Genomic DNA, 18,674 nt, shown 5'->3' on the forward strand with positions numbered 1-18,674 from the left:
GGTCCAGAAGTGGTTAAAGAGACCGTATCGATAGGCCATTCATTTCAACACCAATATTTGTATAGGATTATATGTGCATTTTACACATTTTATTCATGGCATTTACCTCTACAAGCCTCCCTTGTGTAGACATCTAAAAGCCCTGAGACTGCTGCTAGTGAATACAAAAATCACTCATGGAAAGGAAATAAGCATTTAAAACGCTTGAATTTTCTGTGCTTTTACCTGAATTTCATTAGGATGGTGACAGGGTCTCTTTAATTGATAATAAAATTAGTTTCTCACCTAAAATCTTGCTAATACCCAAAGTGATTTTCTCTATGTGGGAAGCCATGGTGATCTCAGTCTTGGTGCTCTGGACATGACATCACCTATAGAAGAACAGAGTTAAAAAAAAAAAGAAAATTCTTAGACATATACAAACAAATCGCATCACAAATCCTTGTACAGTAAAGAAAAAAACACAACTTGAAAGTCAATAAAAGAAGAGAGGATTAGATTGTGGGCACAGATCTTCCATCTGATCATCTGGTGATCACATGACCCATCTTGAAGACGGGACAGTCACAGCCACACAACAGTTTAGTCAGTCCGGGATCTCTAGGATAGCGTAGGGATGGACTTGTCTGGTGGATGTGCGCTCCTTTCAGCACAGCACAGCCTCTTCACTGCCCTGTAAGGCCGGCCACAGACTGATCGAAATTGGCCGCTTCAGCGGGAACCGAATGAATTCTGATCAATCTATGGGCAGGCTGGTTGTACAAAAGACAATCTATCGGTGGGCAGGCTGGTTGTACTGAAGAGGATCTATCGGTGGGCAGGCTGGTTGTACTGAAGAGGATCTATCGGTGAGCAGGCTGGTTATACTGAAGAGGATCTATTGGTGGGCAGGCTGGTTATACTGAAGAGGATCTATCGGTGGGCAGGCTGGTTGTACTGAAGAGGATCTATTGGTGGGCAGGCTGGTTGTACTGAAGAGGATCTATCGGTGGGCAGGCTGGTTGTACTGAAGAGGATCTATCGGTGAGCAGGCTGGTTATACTGAAGAGGATCTATCGGTGGGCAGGCTGGTTGTACTGAAGACGATAGATAGACAGGCAGATTGTACTGAAGACGATCTATCAATGGGCAGGCTGGTTGTACTGAAGACGATCTATTGATGGGCAGGCTGGTTGTACTGAAGACGATCTATTGATGGGCAGGCTGGTTGTACTGAAGACGATCTATTGATGGGCAGGCTGGTTGTACTGAAGACGATCTATTGATGGGCAGGCTGGTTGTACTGAAGACGATCTATTGATGGGCAGGCTGGTTGTACTGAAGACGATCTATTGATGGGCAGGCTGGTTGTTCTGAAGACGATCAATGGGCAAGCAGGTTGTACTGAAGACGATCTATTGATGGGCAGACTCGTTGTACTGAAGATGATCTATCGATGGGCAGGCTGTCCATCTATGGGCAGGCTGGTTGTACTGAAGACGATCTATCGATAGGCAGGCTGTCCATCTATGGGTAGGCTGTTTGTACTGAAGATAATCTATCAATGGGCAGGCTGGTTGTATTGAAGACCATCTATTAATGGGCAGGCTGGTTGTACTGAAGACGATCTATCGATGGGCAGGCTGTCCATTCATGAGCAGGCTGGTTGTATTGAAGACGATCTATTGATGGGCAGGCTGGTTGTACTGAAGACCATCTATCGATGAGCAGGCTGGTTGTATTGAAGATGATCAATCGATGGGCAGGCTGGTTGTAGTGAAGATGATCTATCGATGGGCAGGCTGGTTTTACTGAAGACCAAGCGGATCTTTCCCTTTTGGGAATAGCGTCAGTGGGAAAAATAGTGCCCCATCATTGGTGTCAGTGGAAGGAATAGTGCCCCATCATTGGTGTCAGTGGGAGGAATAGTGCCCCATCATTGGTGTCAGTTGGTGGAATAGTGCCCCATCATTGGTATCAGTGGGAGGAATAGTGTCCCATCGATGGTATCAGTGAGAGGAATAGTGTCCCATCATTGGTGTCAGTGGGAGGAATAGTGTCCCATCATTGGTATCAGTGGGAGGAATAGTGCCCCATCATTGGTATCAGTGGGAGGAATAGTGCCCCATCATTGGTGTCAGTGGGAGGAATAGTGCCCCATCATTGGTGTCAGTGGGAGGAATAGTGCCCCATCATTGGTATCAGTAGGAGGAATAGTGCCCCATCATTGGTATCAGTGGGAGGAATAGTGTCCCATCATTGGTGTCAGTGGGAGGAATAGTGCCCCATCATTGGTGTCAGTGGGAGGAATAGTGCCCCATCATTGGTATCAGTAGGAGGAATCGTGTCCCATCATTGGTGTCAGTGGGAGGAATAGTGCCCCATCATTGGTATCAGTGGGAGGAATAGTGCCCCATCATTGGTATCAGTGGGAGGAATAGTGCCCCATCATTGGTATCAGTAGGAGGAATCGTGTCCCATCATTGGTGTCAGTGGGAGGAATAGTGCCCCATCATTGGTATCAGTGGGAGGAATAGTGCCCCATCATTGGTATCAGTGGGAGGAATAGTGCCCCATCATTGGTATCAGTAGGAGGAATCGTGTCCCATCATTGGTGTCAGTGGGAGGAATAGTGCCCCATCATTGGTATCAGTGGGAGGAATAGTGCCCCATCATTGGTATCAGTGGGAGGAATAGTGTCCCATCATTGGTATCAGTAGGAGGAATAGTGCCCCATCATTGGTGTCAGTGGGAGGAATAGTGCCCCATCATTGGTATCAGTGGGAGGAATAGTGTCCCATCATTGGTGTCAGTGGGAGGAATAGTGCCCCATCATTGGTGTCAGTGGGAGGAATAGTGCCCCATCATTGGTATCAGTAGGAGGAATCGTGTCCCATCATTGGTGTCAGTGGGAGGAATAGTGCCCCATCATTGGTATCAGTGGGAGGAATAGTGCCCCATGGTTGGTGTCAGTGGGAGGAATAGTGCCCCATCATTGGTATCAGTAGGAGGAATAGTGCCCCATCATTGGTATCAGTGGGGAATAGTGCCCCATCATTGGTGTCAGTGGGAGGAATAGTGCCCCATCATTGGTATCAGTGGGAGGAATAGTGCCCCATCATTGGTGTCAGTGGGAGGAATAGTGCCCCATCATTGGTGTCAGTGGGAGGAATAGTGCCCCATCATTGGTGTCAGTGGGAGGAATAGTGCCCCATCATTGGTGTCAGTGGGAGGAATAGTGCCCCATCATTGGTGTCAGTGGGAGGAATAGTGTCCCATCATTGGTATCAGTGGGAGGAATAGTGCCCCATCATTGGTGTCAGTGGGAGGAATAGTGCCCCATCATTGGTATCAGTGGGAGGAATAGTTCCCCATCATTGGTGTCAGTGGAAGGAATAGTGCCCCATCATTGGTATCAGTGGGAGGAATAGTGCCCCATCATTGGTATCAGTGGGAGGAATAGTGCCCCATCATTGGTATCAGTGGGAGGAATAGTGCCCCATCATTGGTATCAGTAGGAGGAATAGTGCCCCATCATTGGTGTCAGTAGGAGGAATAGTTCCCCATCATTGGTATCAGTGGGAGGAATAGTCTCCTATCATTGGTGTTAGTGGGAGGAATAGTGTGTAAGGGCCGTATCTGGCCCCCGGGCCGCAGTTTGGAGACCCCTGGCCTAGGACAGGAAGTGTGATATTGGCAGGATCACAAGGATAAAAGAAAGAAAAGGAATGCAGCCACCACATGTAAGGACTGGTAAGCTGCAATATATATGTCATTCTTGGGGTTAGATGTGAAATATGTGACTATCAGAGTAGCATTGTACCAGTGGTGCCCCCCTTCCTCCAATAACAGAGAGCCCTTCTCAGCACCAGACAACGATAATAACAGCCTCACCCCATACAGCAAGTCAGCTCTGCTCCTCAGCCGTATCCAGGATACACAACCCTGCCGCGCTGAATGCTGGGATTCGTTGCCTTCCCGCGCTGCATGACGGGCAATGTAGTCAGTGCGCCTCTGGTGGTAAACAGAGAGATAGCGCAGAGAACTACTACACCCAGAATGCACCGCGGACTGTAGACCCTACGTCACCAACGTCGGACGTCTCAGCTGACTGAGGGCGGAGAGAAGGACAGCCAATAGGGTAGGAGGAGAGGGGTCGCTTTGGCCAATGAGTAGCTGGGGAATGGAGGTGGGTGTTGTCAGTAGACGGTTGATGGGGCGGTCTGGGCTGGCGGGTGTTTGAAGATGGCGGAGTGTGGGAAGAGAGAAGGCTCGGTGTTCTGGACTCAGGACAGTATCCTTTCCCGGGTGTGCGGGCTCTGTCATGGCAGACTGTGTGAGGGCTGAGGAGGGGTGTGGAGGAATGTGCTGTGTACTGGAGGGGTCATGTCTGATACTATTCATCCGTATAGTGTTCTATAGTGCTGGAGAGATGTGTCACTATGGGGACCAGATACATGGGGGGCTGGGAGAGATGTCACTATGGGGACCAGATACATGGGGGGGCTGGGAGAGATGTGTTACTATGGGGACCAGATACATGGGGGGGCTGGGAGAGATGTGTCACTATAGGGACCAGATACATGGGGGGCTGGGAGGATGTGTCACTATGGGGACCAGATACATGGGGGGCTGGGAGAGATGTCACTATGGGGACCAGATACATGGGGGGCTGGGAGAGATGTGTTACTATGGGGACCAGATACATGGGGGGGCTGGGAGAGATGTGTCACTATAGGGACCAGATACATGGGGGGCTGGGAGGATGTGTCACTATGGGGACCAGATACATGGGGGGCTGGGAGGATGTGTCACTATGGGGACCAGATACATGGGGGGCTGGGCGAAATGTGTCACTATGGGGACCAGATACATGGGGGGCTGGGAGAAATGTGTCACTATGGGGGACCGGATACATGGGGGGCTGGGAGGATGTGTTACTATGGGGACCAGATACATGGGGGGCTGGGAGAGATGTCACTATGGTGACCAGATACATGGGGGGCTGGGAGAGATGTCACTATGGGGACCAGATACATGGGGGGCTGGGAGAGATGTGTCACTATGGGGGACCGGATACATGGGGGGCTGGGAGGATGTGTCACTATGGGGACCAGATACATGGGGGGCTGGGAGAGATGTGTCACTATGGGGACCAGATACATGGGGGGCTGGGAGAGATGTGTCACTATGGGGACCAGATACATGGGGGGCTGGGAGAGATGTGTCACTATGGGGACCAGATACATGGGGGGCTGGGAGAGATGTGTCACTATGGGGACCAGATACATGGGGGGCTGGGAGAGATGTCACTATGGGGACCAGATACATGGGGGGCTGGGAGAGATGTGTCACTATGGGGACCAGATACATGGGGGGCTGGGAGAGATGTGTTATTATGGGGACCGGATACATGGGGGTGCTGGGAGAGATGTGTTAATATGGGGACCAGATACATTGTGGGGCTGGGAGAGATGTGTCACTATGGGGACCGGATACATGGGGGGCTGGGAGAGATGTGTCACTATGGGGACCGGATACATGGGGGGCTGGGAGGGTGTGTCACTATGGGGACCAGATACATGGGGTGCTGGGAGAGATGTGTTACTATGGGGACCGTATACATGGGGGGTTGGGAGGATGTGTCACTATGGGGATCTTATAGATTGGGGAGGCTTGGAGGATGTGTCACTATGGGGACCGGATACATGGGGGGCTGGGAGGATGTGTCACTTTGGGTATCAGATACATGGGGGGCTGGGAGAGATTTGCCACTATGGGGACCGGATACATGGGGGGCTGGGAGAGATGTCACTATGGGGACCAGATACACGGGGGGCTGGGAGGATGTCACTATGGGGATCAGATACATGGGGGGCTGGGAGAGATTTGCCACTATGGGGACCGGATACATGGGGGGGGGGGGGAGGATTTGTTACTATGGGGACCTGGATACATGGGGGGTGCTGGGAGAGATGTCACTATGTGGATCAGATACATGGGGGGCTGGGAGGATGTGACACTATGGGGACCGGATACATGGGGGGTTTGGAGGATGTGTCACTATGGGGATCTTATAGATTGGGGAGGCTTGGAGGATGTGTCACTATGGGGACCGGATACATGGGGGGGCTGGGAGAGATGTCACTATGTGGACCAGATACATGGGGGGCTGGGAGGATGTGTCACTATGGGGACCGGATACATGGGGGGCTGGGAGGATGTGTCACTTTGGGTATCAGATACATGGGGGGCTGGGAGAGATTTGCCACTATGGGGACCGGATACATGGGGGGCTGGGAGAGATGTCACTATGGGGACCGGATACATGGTGGGGCTGGGAGAGATGTCACTATGGGGACCAGATACACGGGGGGCTGGGAGGATGTCACTATGGGGATCAGATACATGGGGGGCTGGGAGAGATTTGCCACTATGGGGACCGGATACATGGGGGGCTGGGAGAGATGTCACTATGGGGACCGGATACATGGTGGGGCTGGGAGAGATGTCACTATGGGGACCAGATACACGGGGGGCTGGGAGGATGTCACTATGGGGATCAGATACATGGGGGGCTGGGAGAGATTTGCCACTATGGGGACCGGATACATGGGGGGGGGGGAGGATTTGTTACTATGGGGACCTGGATACATGGGGGGTGCTGGGAGAGATGTCACTATGTGGATCAGATACATGGGGGGCTGGGAGGATGTGACACTATGGGGACCGGATACATGGGGGGTTTGGAGGATGTGTCACTATGGGGATCTTATAGATTGGGGAGGCTTGGAGGATGTGTCACTATGGGGACCGGATACATGGGGGGGCTGGGAGAGATGTCACTATGTGGACCAGATACATGGGGGGCTGGGAGGATGTGTCACTATGGGGACCGGATACATGGGGGGTTTGGCGGATGTGTCACTATGGGGATCTTATAGATTGGGGAGGCTTGGAGGATGTGTCACTATGGGGACCGGATACATGGGGGGGCTGGGAGAGATGTCACTATGTGGACCAGATACATGGGGGGGCTGGGAGGATGTGTCACTTTGGGTATCAGATACATGGGGGGCTGGGAGAGATTTGCCACTATGGGGACCGGATACATGGGGGGCTGGGAGAGATGTCACTATGGGGACCAGATACACGGGGGGCTGGGAGGATGTCACTATGGGGATCAGATACATGGGGGGCTGGGAGAGATTTGCCACTATGGGGACCGGATACATGGGGGGGGGGGGAGGATTTGTTACTATGGGGACCTGGATACATGGGGGGGTGCTGGGAGAGATGTCACTATGTGGATCAGATACATGGGGGGCTGGGAGGATGTGACACTATGGGGACCGGATACATGGGGGGTTTGGAGGATGTGTCACTATGGGGATCTTATAGATTGGGGAGGCTTGGAGGATGTGTCACTATGGGGACCGGATACATGGGGGGGCTGGGAGAGATGTCACTATGTGGACCAGATACATGGGGAGCTGGGAGGATGTGACACTATGGGGACCGGATACATGGGGGGTTGGGAGGATGTGTCACTATGGGGATCTTATAGATTGGGGAGGCTTGAAGGATGTCACTATGAGGCCCGGATACATGGGGGGGCTGGGAGGATGTGTCACTATGGGGACCGTATACATGGGGGGCTGGGAGGAGTTGTTACTATGGGGACCTGGATACATGGGGGGTGCTGGAAGAGATGTCACTATGGGGACCAGATACATGGGGGGCTGGGAGGATGTGACACTATGGGGACCGGATGCGTGGGGGGCTGGGAGAGATTTCACTATGGGGACCAGATACATGGGGGGCTGGGAGGATGTGTCACTATGGGGACCAGATACATGGGGGGGCTGGGAGAGATTTGCCACTATGGGGACCAGATACATGGGGGGCTGGGAGAGATGTCACTATAGGGACCAGATACATGGGGGGCTGGGAGAGATTTGCCACTATGGGGACCGTATACATGGGGGGCTGGGAGGAGTTGTTACTATGGGGTCCTGGATACATGGGGAGTGCTGGGAGAGATGTCACTATGTGGACCAGATACATGAGGGGCTGGGAGGATGTGTCACTATGGGGATCTTATAGATTGGGGGGGCTTGGAGGGTGTGTCACTATGGGGACCGGATACATAGGGGGGCTGGGAGGATGTGTCACTATGGGGACCGTATACATGGGGGGGTTGGGAGGAGTTGTTACTATGGGTACCTGGATACATGGGGGGCTGGGAGGATGTCACTATGGAGACCGGATACATGGGGGGGGGGGGGGGCTGGGAGGATGTTGCTATGGAGACCAGATACATGGGGGGGCTGTGAGGATGTTTCACCGTGGGGGGGTTGAGAGAGATGTGTCACTATGGGGACCAAATACATGGGAGGGGGGATGTGTAACTATGGGGATGAAATACATGGGGGGGGGGGGTGGGAGGATGTGTCACTATGGGGGGGGGGGGGCAGAGAATGTGTCACTATGGATACCTGGGGGGCTGGGAGAGAGAGAGCTGTCACTCTTGTATCATGGAAGACCCCCCCCCAAATAAAGGGAAGCAGGGAGGAAAACTAATAATTAATAATTATTATTAACTAGTATTGCCTGTATTCTCCTTTTAGTCGATCTTTCCTCATCATTGACTTACCATGCCTCGTTCTGCACTGTGTCTGTGTGTGGAGGTGGCCATGCTGGAGAGGAGCCAGGCTTTGCTTCCTTGTATAAAGGCTGTCCCCCCCCCCCCCCCCCTGATGATTGGTGTAGGAATGATAAAAAAAATCAGGAGATGTGGAGGAAGCATAGAACCACACAAGCAGGGAGATCCTTGCACTGCTTGTTCTCAGCTACAGATTCCTCTCCAGCAAGGAGAAGAGTGAGCAGCACAGAAGTGACCTCACCAAATCTCACTAGAAATATCCCGGGAGTAGCAATGTCTTAGCTACGAGACTATAGAGGAGATTTACTAAAATTGGAGAGTGCAAAACCTGGTGCAGCTGTGCATGGTAGCCAATCAGCTTCTAGCGTCAGCTTGTTCAATTTAAGCTTTCACCAAAAGAGAGCAACAAAATACTGGAAGCCGATTGATTTCTATGCAGAACTGCACCAGATTTTGCACTCTCCAGCTTCAGTAAATCACTCCGTAGGAGTGCCTAGGCACAGTCGCATGTGAGGAAGTGTCTGGCTATTTTTCAAGGTGCTCTTTTGAGGCTACTGCTTGGGTACTCGTTCCCCATAAGATGTGAAATCTTCACTTTTTATCTCAGGTCCACTTTGAGAATCTTTTCTTGTGTAAGAATTGTGGAAGGAAATCTTTGCCATGAAACGCGCTTTCCTTAACTTCCTATCCAGATTCTGATGAGGAACAACAGATGGTTTATGTACCAGGTATGTCCAATGAACTTCCGATACTGTTATACTTTTTATACAATTTTCAGCTTTCAGCGCTGTCACACTTTGACAATTGTGCGGTCATGCAATGCTGTACCCAAATGACATTTTTATCATTTTTTTTCACACAAATAGAACTTTCTTTTCATGGTATTTAAAGCGGTAGTATACTCCGCTTTTTAACCTTTATCTACAGGTAAGTCTATAATAAGGCTTACCTGTAGGTAAAATTAATATCACCTAAACCTGCACAGTTTGAGATATTCGCCCTGCATGCAGCCGCTGCGGCAGCACCATGTGCTCTGAAGGTCTGGCATATCTTGCCGGACCTTTAGAGCTTCTTGCCGGAAAGTGAACCCCCACGCGCATGCGAGGGAGTGATGGCATCGCAGTTTTGGCCACTTACAGCGCTGGATCCGCCAAACCCGGAAGAGACGCTGAACGAACATGTCAGCTGCCTTAGCGGTGTCCTGGTGACCGTGTCGGGGCTTTTTCATACAAGCACATTATGCCATTGTCCTGCAGGGTTTGTTTTGTTTTTTTTTTTTTGTTGGGGGGGGGGGGGGGCGGGATACAGCCGCTTAATCACTGCTGGGTTTTTTATTTTTTACAAGAAAAAAGACAGAAAATGTTTAAGAAAAACTTTTTTTATTACAGTAAAAAAATTTTTACTGTAAACTTTTTATTTCAGTAAATTTGTAAATGAGTAATTCTTCAGCGGCACTGATGAGGAGGCACTAATATGCCTCACTGATGTGCACTCTGTTTTCTTTACTGTTCTGTAATCAGGGCACTGATGATCAGTACCCTGATTAGCTGATTGGCTCTCCTCATCACACACTCTGACAGTGTGAGACAAGGAGAGCCAATAAACGGCACTTCCTCATTTACATGTGATTTGGACACCACTGATCACATGGGTAAAGAGGCACGTCATTGGCTCTTTAAAAAGATTGGGGTCTCGTCATGTCCTAGGAACACGGCGCAGCTGCGATCGCCATGCTGCGCGCAAGAGCGTCCGTTCCTGGGGTGTTGTCATATGACGTCCTCCCAGAACGAGAGCCGCACCGCTCCTCTCCGCCGTCATTTGACAGTGGGCGGGCGGCAAGTAGTTAAATTATGTATTGCAAGGGCTTGCCTAATTGGATACAATTAAAAGTTGTTTAGTTTGTATGACCTCTTATTATATAGATTTTGGTAAATCTAATGGAAAATTGTACATGTATGGCCAGCTTAAGTCCAAAGGTAGAACTGTAGGCACACCTTCTTCTTTCCAACCCATCTCTTGATAGAACCGAGCATTAGGAGTCAGGCTGCACATGCTCAGTTTGTGTATTGCTAGTTTTTTTTTTTTTTCTCTGGGGAGTGCATGTGATTAGCACAGGGCCATTCAGCACTGTCAATACAGAGGGTCGGGAGAGAATAAAAGCTCCTCAAGCTGTAGAAGACACAAGACTGTTATATACTGCTGATGAAAAAAGGTATTTAGCAGTTTATATTTACTAAAACTATTGCATGTCAATGTACTGTGGGTGACCAGATATAGTGAATGCAGGCTCCTGGGTTTAGTAACGCTTTAACTACAACTGGGAGACAAAAAAAAAAGACCAAACATTTTATTTATTTTTTAAAAGTTTTTCTTTGTTTCAGTTATACATTTTTCGGCTGCGCTGATAATCAGCACAGTGATGATCAGTGCCCTGATTATCAGTGCAGACGTCCCCTTTTTTTTTTTTTTTTTTTTTTTTTTTTTTTTTTTTTTTTAGCCCGTAGCGTGTGAAACACACTCAAAAGACTTCACCCGGTGCATAAAAAAGTGCACACACACAAACGTGAGGAACACAAAAAGTGCACAGGGTGTGCAAACAAATGGTCTTCCCTCCGAAGAGGTAGGACCCGAACCTCGATCCCCCGGGGCGCAAGACTCCTGACAGGGATTTAAGGTACTCATGGTCTGTCTGGCCGAAACCAGACTGACCCCGTTCTTCAGGGGGACTGCCGAAACAGCCCCCACCGAGTACTAAGTGGGGCTCCCCCGAAGGGAGACCCCATGAGAGAGGACGAACTAAGCCAAAAGGCCATATCCACCCCCTCCCAAGACTCAAGGCAGGGCCCGAGGACCCACACCCTACAAGTCGTGCAAGTGAAAAAAAGGTGACAGAAAGTGACAAACTACAAAGAAAAAGCACACACAAACAAAAAAGTGGGGAAGGGGAAGTGGAGAGGTGAATTAGTGCCCTTGTGAAAATACAAGGGCAGGCCTTCCGGCCGGAATAAAAATTCCTCTGGTCGAAGCCAAAAGGCCTTGCCCAAGAGGCAGGTGCTTAAAAAAGTGTGCGTAGGTGCAGTGACCATGGTGCCGAAAAACTCAAGGCGAGCTGCCCCTCACCAGTGAGAATTAAGGCACCCCTGGGCTGCCACCCCAGGGGCACATACACTACGGGCTTTCTCTACCCCGGCCCTAAGGCCAGACCGAGTGTAGCCCTATCCTACCAGGAGGCATCAGAACTTTAGACAGCTTAGGGTGAGCCTGCCTTCAACTGGGGACAAGCCTTTTGCAAGGCCAGATTCAACCCAGGAGGAAAGGCCCTCCCACCACCATCCGCCGTTCCTTACCAATCACATCCAGGAGCAGTACTAACTGGCCGCAGATCCAGTTTTCTCGCTCCCTTCAAACTGGTAGGGGCGGACCCATTCAAATCAGGAAGGCATTGGAACCATCCGGCTTTCTCTGGTTTGGCCTACTCCGGTCCTCCAGTTACGCCCAGAGCGCCCTTGCCGGTTACTGTCTCTCTCCTCTTCACACTGTGACAGCTTGTGAGGAAAGGAATGCTGATAACCAACAATTTGGTGTACATTGTGATCAGCTGTGATTGGATACCACTGATCACATGCATTGTGATCACTGTGATTGGCCCTTTACCAACCCCCCCCCCCCCCCCGTCTAGGATCGGCTGTGTCCGAAGAACACAGTCATCACAGAGCGTGCTACAGTGGGTATACGGGGGGCGTGGTTCTGGGAGGGCGTTAATAGATAGTTGCGCTGTAGCCTTAATGCAAATTTTTTTTTTTTTTTTTGCAGACAAAATGGCCCATGGGTGCAAGACTTGAAACATATAGTCTGGTGCGAATCTTTAACCACTCTACTACCGCTCACGGTAATAGTACTGCGGCAGAGTGGCTCGTTCCCGTCCAGTCACGTAGTATTAACGTGACTGGACTCCTCCCCTTCTGGGCGGCGCTTGCGCGCCGCCGGAGGCTCGCTCCCGCTGTTTTCATTCACAGCGGGAGTCGGGCCAGGGGAGGAGCAGCGGCGATCGCCGCTGCTCTTACCCGATCGTCGGGGATCGAGTCTGGAGATCCGCCCGCTGTGTGTAAACACAGCGGGCGGATCTCCATAGTGACAGGGAGTGACAGATCGGACTGTTCAGCATAGCTGGACATCCGATCTGTCCATGAATCACATAGTCACCTCCCCCCCTACACGTCAGTAAGCACCAGGCATACATTAACCCCTCCCTCTCCAATAAAATTAACCCCTTCCCTGCCAGTGTCATTTTTACAGTAACAGTGCATATATATAGCACTGATTACTGCAGTAATGTCACTGGTACCCCCAAAAGTGTCAAAAATGTCAGTCAGGGGTCCGGTCTGTCCGCCGCAATGTCGCAGTCCCGCAAAAAAAATCGCAGATCGCCGCCATTACGCGTTAAAAAAAAAAACACCAAAAATGACAGAAATCTTTCCCTTTGTTAGTAAACGCAATAACTTTTGCGCAAACCAATCAAAATACGCTTATTGCGATTTTTTTTACCAAACATATGTAGCATAAAACAAATTGGCCAAAAACTTTTAAAAAAATTGGTTTTTACATCTTTTTTGGGGGGAATTTCATATAAAAAAATGTGAAAAATATTGTTATTTTTTCAAAATAAACGCTCTTTTTTTGTTTATAGCGCAAAAAGTAAAAATCGCACAGGTGATCAAATACCACCAAAAGAAAGCTCTGTTTGTGGGAAAAAAAGGACGTAAATTTCGTTTGGGTACGGCGTCGCACGACCGCGCAATTGTCAGTTGAAGTCGCACAGCGCCGAATCGCAAAAAGTGGCCTGGACGGAAGACAGCAAAATCCTCCGGTTGTAAAGTGGTTAAAGTGTTTGTCTACCTTTTTACAGAAAAAATGTAAAGGTGAACTAACACCAGACATGAACATCTCCCCCTCGATTGGTCCAGAGATTTATCCCCGCTGTTCTCCCTCTTCTCCATGCTGTGTTTCTGGGAGGAACCAGATCAAATTACTGTGACAGCCCTGGCAGTGGCCAATCGGAATCGATCTGGCCATCCTGGATACGCTATTCGCCTTTATTTTTTTTCTTCTCTTGCACAAATATTGCGGCTCCATTTATTAAGGGAGGGTTATAATCTCTGGCAGTTTTCTTTTTTTTTATTTTGCCATCTGTGTCCCATTGTGGAGGTTTCCCTTCACTTCCTGTCCCATAGGCAAACAGGAAGTGAGAGGAAATCCCTGCAAATTAAAGATATTTTTTGGATCCCACTAGGTCACCAGAACTAGTGTCACCATTGGAAGATTTCCTCTTTATTGCTGTTCTGGGCACAACCTAACATTTGGGACTTTCTTTCACTTTTGATGATAACGGTAACCAGGATAAAGAGGTTGAATCTCCCAAACAGGAGGCAGTGGTAGCAATGAAAACCTGTATAGGCGTTCGGATCTCCCTTCACTCTGTTCAAACAACATTTTGCAGAATTTCTGTACTGTCAAAGCTGTGCCCACAAAAGGCAAGCAGACGGAAAGGGGTAGACGCTAGTACAGTATTGCCGGTTGACTTCTGTTCCGGTTTCCTCTTTTCTTTTCCCATTTCTGATGTACCATGCCCTGCTCTGCATCATCTGTGGAAGCAGCCACCATCTTGATAGAGGAGAAGGGCTTTGCTTCCTCATATCAGACCCCACTCCTCCCATGTTTGGTGGTCTGATGACTGGTGAAACGTTTAGGCCCTATTCACATTAGGGAATTTGGAAGTGATGTAACGTGTTCGCTGTCTTCTGACCGTGAATATTTACTACATTTTATGTTTAGCCCTTTAGTAGAGCTGCACAATTATTCATTAAAAAAAATTGCAATCTCGATTTAACCCCCCACCTCACGATCCTAATCCAGCATTTCCACGATTTTATACAGTGCAGAGCTGTTCTCTGCTCACTCACAGCTGTCAAAAAAAAAAAAAAAGAGTCCGCCATTGCTTAGCGCTGAGGGGATAACTAGAAACATTGTATCATTTGGTTCTTTTAGATCAAAGGGATGAACTTTGGTCTGGAAATTAGGTCAGTTTAACCACTTAAAGTGGTTGTTAAGCCACTGTTATCTTTACACCATCCCCTCTGTTAGATTACAATCTATATCCTAGTGCCTGTGCGATATATATATATATATATATATATATATATATATATATATATATATATATATATATATATATATATATATATATATATATATATATATATATATATATATATATATATATATATATATATAATGATTTTTCTATCTGTTTTCACAGTGCCTACCGGTGCTGATGTGACTCCCACCACTCTCCTCTCCCCGTCTGACTGCTCTAGTGGGCGGGGCCGAGAACTTCCTCTGAAGTCAGCCGGGGAGGAAAGGAGGAGAAGAGTCATGTGAGTGCTGTTAGGCTCTGTGAAAACGGGTAGAAATTATATAAATTTTTTTTTTTTTTTAAACAAAGCACAGGAACTAGAATACAGGTTGCTATTTAACAGATGGTATAAAGATAACCACATCGTTTTTGTAGCAGCTGGGAGGGGAGCAGAGCTGTGCTAGTGAGAGCTTACAGGCGAGGAGGACAGAGGAAAGCTGCAGATAGCAGTGGATAATGGAGGCACATACACTGCCCATGGTGTCAGGGCTCTGCAGCCATGATACACCATGGTCAGTGTACAGAGGGGAGGGTAGAAACTGGCTGCATCAGCCATGTTTTTTTAGGCGATACAGGGGGGCCAAATTACACAGCACAAGCACTGTTCTATACAACATGCTTTAAGCCCCCGTTCACATTAGGTCGCTCCGACTTCGGGGGCGACCTGTGAAGTCGCGTGCAGCGCGACTTGCACGGACTTCATAACATGAATGTCTATGCAAGTTGCCTCCAGGTCGCCCCCCAAGTAGTACATGACCCTTTTTCTAAGTCGGATCGACTTGTCGCTCCTATTAGAACGGCTCCTGTACTACACAATGGGAGCGACGGTGCACGACTTGTCAGGCTGACCAAGTCGCCTGACAAGTCGTACCAGTGTGAATGGACACTAAGGGAACAGGATCCATTTATTTATTTATTTTTTTAAGTAACGCTTTAAAGACTAGGCTTTTTTTCTTACACTGGTTGTCTACAAGTTAAAATCAGTAAATTACCTAGAACCCTCAAACATATACATTTTTCTAGCAGAGACCCTAGAGAATAAAATGGCTGTCGTTGCAATATTTTGTGTCCCACTGTACTTGCACAGCTGTCTTTGTTTTTTTTTTGGGAAAAAAAATACCCTTTAATGAATTAGAAACAAAAAAACTAAACCGTAAAGTTAGCCTAATTTTTTTGTATAATATGAAAGATGTTATGCCGAGAACCGTGATCTTTATTCTTAGCAAAAAAAATTGTGATTCTCATTTTATCCAGAATGGTTTGGTGATGTCCGAGGCCAGACTTGAGGCCTTCCATATTGAGTAGTTTGACCACCACTGATTTGATTCTATCTCAGCTGGTGTGATAAGTGTAGTTGTCTTATGTATAAAAGTGCCTAAAGGCAGAATCTACAGATTATTAAACCTAATCATGAAATAAAATGGCAGCAAATGTGTAAAAAATGTAATAAATACTTTTGGGTACAGCTTATAAAGCAACATGTATGCTTACTTACAAAAAAATGAATTTAAAATAAACTGTAGTTTTTGTCTTTGATTAGTTTTGCAAGGTTATGTTATTGTACGGTCTTGTTTGGCCAGGTATGAAACCTTGCGATGTTTGATGCTATGTTTGTCACCTTGTCTAGGACTCAGCAGTGAAGGTAACCTCAGATTGGCTTCCAAGTTTAAGAATTCGAAACCCGAAGAAAGAAAGGCCAGAGCTGCAGCTCCCATCCCAGAGGCTTCCATGGACTTGATTCCAGACTGGACACAGCACAGAGATCAGCAGGTAAAATGCTGCTTACTGCTTTAGCCCCCTTTCCTTATAGCTCATGTCCAGATACCCCCTCCCCCTCATCTCTCCTTTGCCTCTCCAAATAAATCCCTGAATATGTACAGTGCTAGGAAAAGGTATTTGCCCCCTTCCTGATGTTGTTTTTTTTTTTCTTTTTTTTGCGTATTTGTCACATCTAAATGATTTCGATCATCAATCAAATTAATATTGCACAAAGACAACCCAAGTATATCCAGTGGGTATAGAAAAGAATCACCCCCTTTAATCACATTTTCTTGCTTTGCAGCCTGAAGTTAAGACAAACAGTTTTTGTTTTATCCAGCTGTATTTATAAGTTCAACCTAAAACATCCATGTGAAAGATATAACTCCCAACAAAAAAATTAAAAAACAATCCACTGAGTTGGAAAAAGTATCACCCCCCCCCCTCCTAAAAATGACTTGTAAACTCAATCAGGTGTAGCTGATCACCTTCTCAATGGCGCACAAAGCCATTTGATTTTCAACTGTTACCAGCTGTGGTAGCCTAGCATGAAAAGCGCTTTCCTGGAGCATTTCAGTCCCTGAAGCAAACAGTCCACTATCTCCGGGATAAAGTTGTGGACAGGCACAAGTTAGGAGATTGATACAAAAAAAATTTCAAAGGCTTTTTCAATGCCCAGAAGCACAGTGAAGTCTATTAAGAAGTGGAAGGTATTTGGTACAATACAGACCCTCCCTGGTCCAGAATGTCACTCCAAACTGGATGAAAGCCAGGAGGAAACTGGTCAGAGAGGCTACCAAGAGGCCTACAGCAGCTCTAAAGCAGTTGCAGGAATTTGACAAAAAATGGGTCATTGTGTGCATGTGACAACAATATCACAAATTCTCCATACATGTGGCTTGTATGGGAGGGTTGGAAGAAAAAAGCCACTCCTCAAGAAAGGCCACATACAGTCACCACTGAGCGCCAAAACACACCTTGAAGATTCTGTGGCCACATGGAAAAAGGTTTTCTCTATCGCTCATTGACAGACGTAGTCCTCGGTGATTCAGCACCTTCGGGTTATGTCGCCTCCACAGGAGTAGGACTAGACAGGAAACAAAATGCTCTGGCCACACCCTAGGGGCAGTCCCCGAGGGTATATCCTCTCTCTCTCTGCCACAGCAAATCAGTTTTTTTCTGTCTAGTCAGGAGTAAGGACCTAGATACCTTGCTGGGATCTTCGGTCCTGGCAGGATTTTTTTCTTAGAAAAGATTTTTTTAGACAGCTTTTTTTTTCTCCAGTGTTCCTGTGAGATCTTCAAGCAAGAAAGCTGAACTGGGCGACGGGCGGGATGTTGAGATCCAGTGGTCACCCCAGTTCAGCCTACGAGCGCGTGCAGGCCATAGCTCCGCGCTGGGTCGGCCGTGACATAGTCCCACTGGACGGGGACTGACCCTGCGAGTTAAACGTCTCGCTGAAACGCCAAGGACCATGAGTCACGGCGTCCGTATTGGTCGACAGCCCTCCAACTTCGGTGGAGAGGGGTACTGTCAGGAGTTGGCGCCCGCCTGGTTCCAGGACGGTGAGTAGTATGTTCCCCCCTGACGGGTCTTGTGGTGAACGCGGGCCCCTCTCTGTAATGGTAAGGATGGGTTCCCCTCTATCCTATAACATAGCACAGATCCCCCTATATTGAGTGTGATTTGTGTGTACAAAAAGCCAGCAGGCTTGGTTTGGGAGCTGACAATCTAATTACAAAGTATGTTTAAATGATTGTAATATGTGGCAGCACTGGAATCTTACTGTGATAATAGAAGTATCCTACCTGTCAGAAGCCACAGGACATGTGTGCGGCTTGCCAGGTCATTCCTCCAGCTGAAGCATGTCTCCCGACGGCCACGCGGTTCCGCCAGGGATCGGTACCGCCGGTCAAGCTGATCTCCATGAGAGAAAGATTTTGCGATGCCTAGTTACTCTGCAGGACGCCGCTATGCTGTAACAGACCGCCGTAGATCGCACGAGGCCGCCATTTTGGCGTAGCCTCGTGTCTGCAGCATGGGGGCGGCCATGTTTGAGGTGACTCAAACACCTCGTGG

At 48.4% G+C, this 18,674-nt stretch overlaps 2 protein-coding genes across 3 annotated transcripts in view; one reads left to right on the forward strand and one right to left on the reverse strand.

Annotated features, from left to right (window-relative positions):
• Window positions 1-389, reverse strand: part of TPGS2 (tubulin polyglutamylase complex subunit 2) — a 32,504-nt gene extending 32,115 nt beyond the window's left edge. For both annotated transcript variants that reach the window (XM_082256912.1, XM_082256911.1), the window contains exon 1: window positions 286-389. In XM_082256912.1, the coding sequence (XP_082113038.1) occupies window positions 286-334 (49 nt within the window). In that variant the 5' untranslated portion in view covers window positions 335-389. The remainder of the gene's footprint in view (window positions 1-285) is intronic.
• Window positions 390-4,189: 3,800 nt separating this feature from the next.
• Window positions 4,190-18,674, forward strand: part of KIAA1328 — a 350,490-nt gene continuing 336,005 nt past the window's right edge. The window contains exons 1-3 of the mRNA XM_082274183.1: window positions 4,190-4,273; window positions 9,337-9,372; window positions 16,465-16,607. Of these exons, the coding sequence (XP_082130309.1) occupies window positions 4,225-4,273; window positions 9,337-9,372; window positions 16,465-16,607 (228 nt within the window). The 5' untranslated portion in view covers window positions 4,190-4,224. The remainder of the gene's footprint in view (window positions 4,274-9,336; window positions 9,373-16,464; window positions 16,608-18,674) is intronic.

Source organism: Pelophylax lessonae (assembly GCF_965119305.1).
Source record: "Pelophylax lessonae genome assembly, chromosome: 1".
In the NCBI taxonomy this organism is placed as follows: Eukaryota; Metazoa; Chordata; class Amphibia; order Anura; family Ranidae; genus Pelophylax; species Pelophylax lessonae.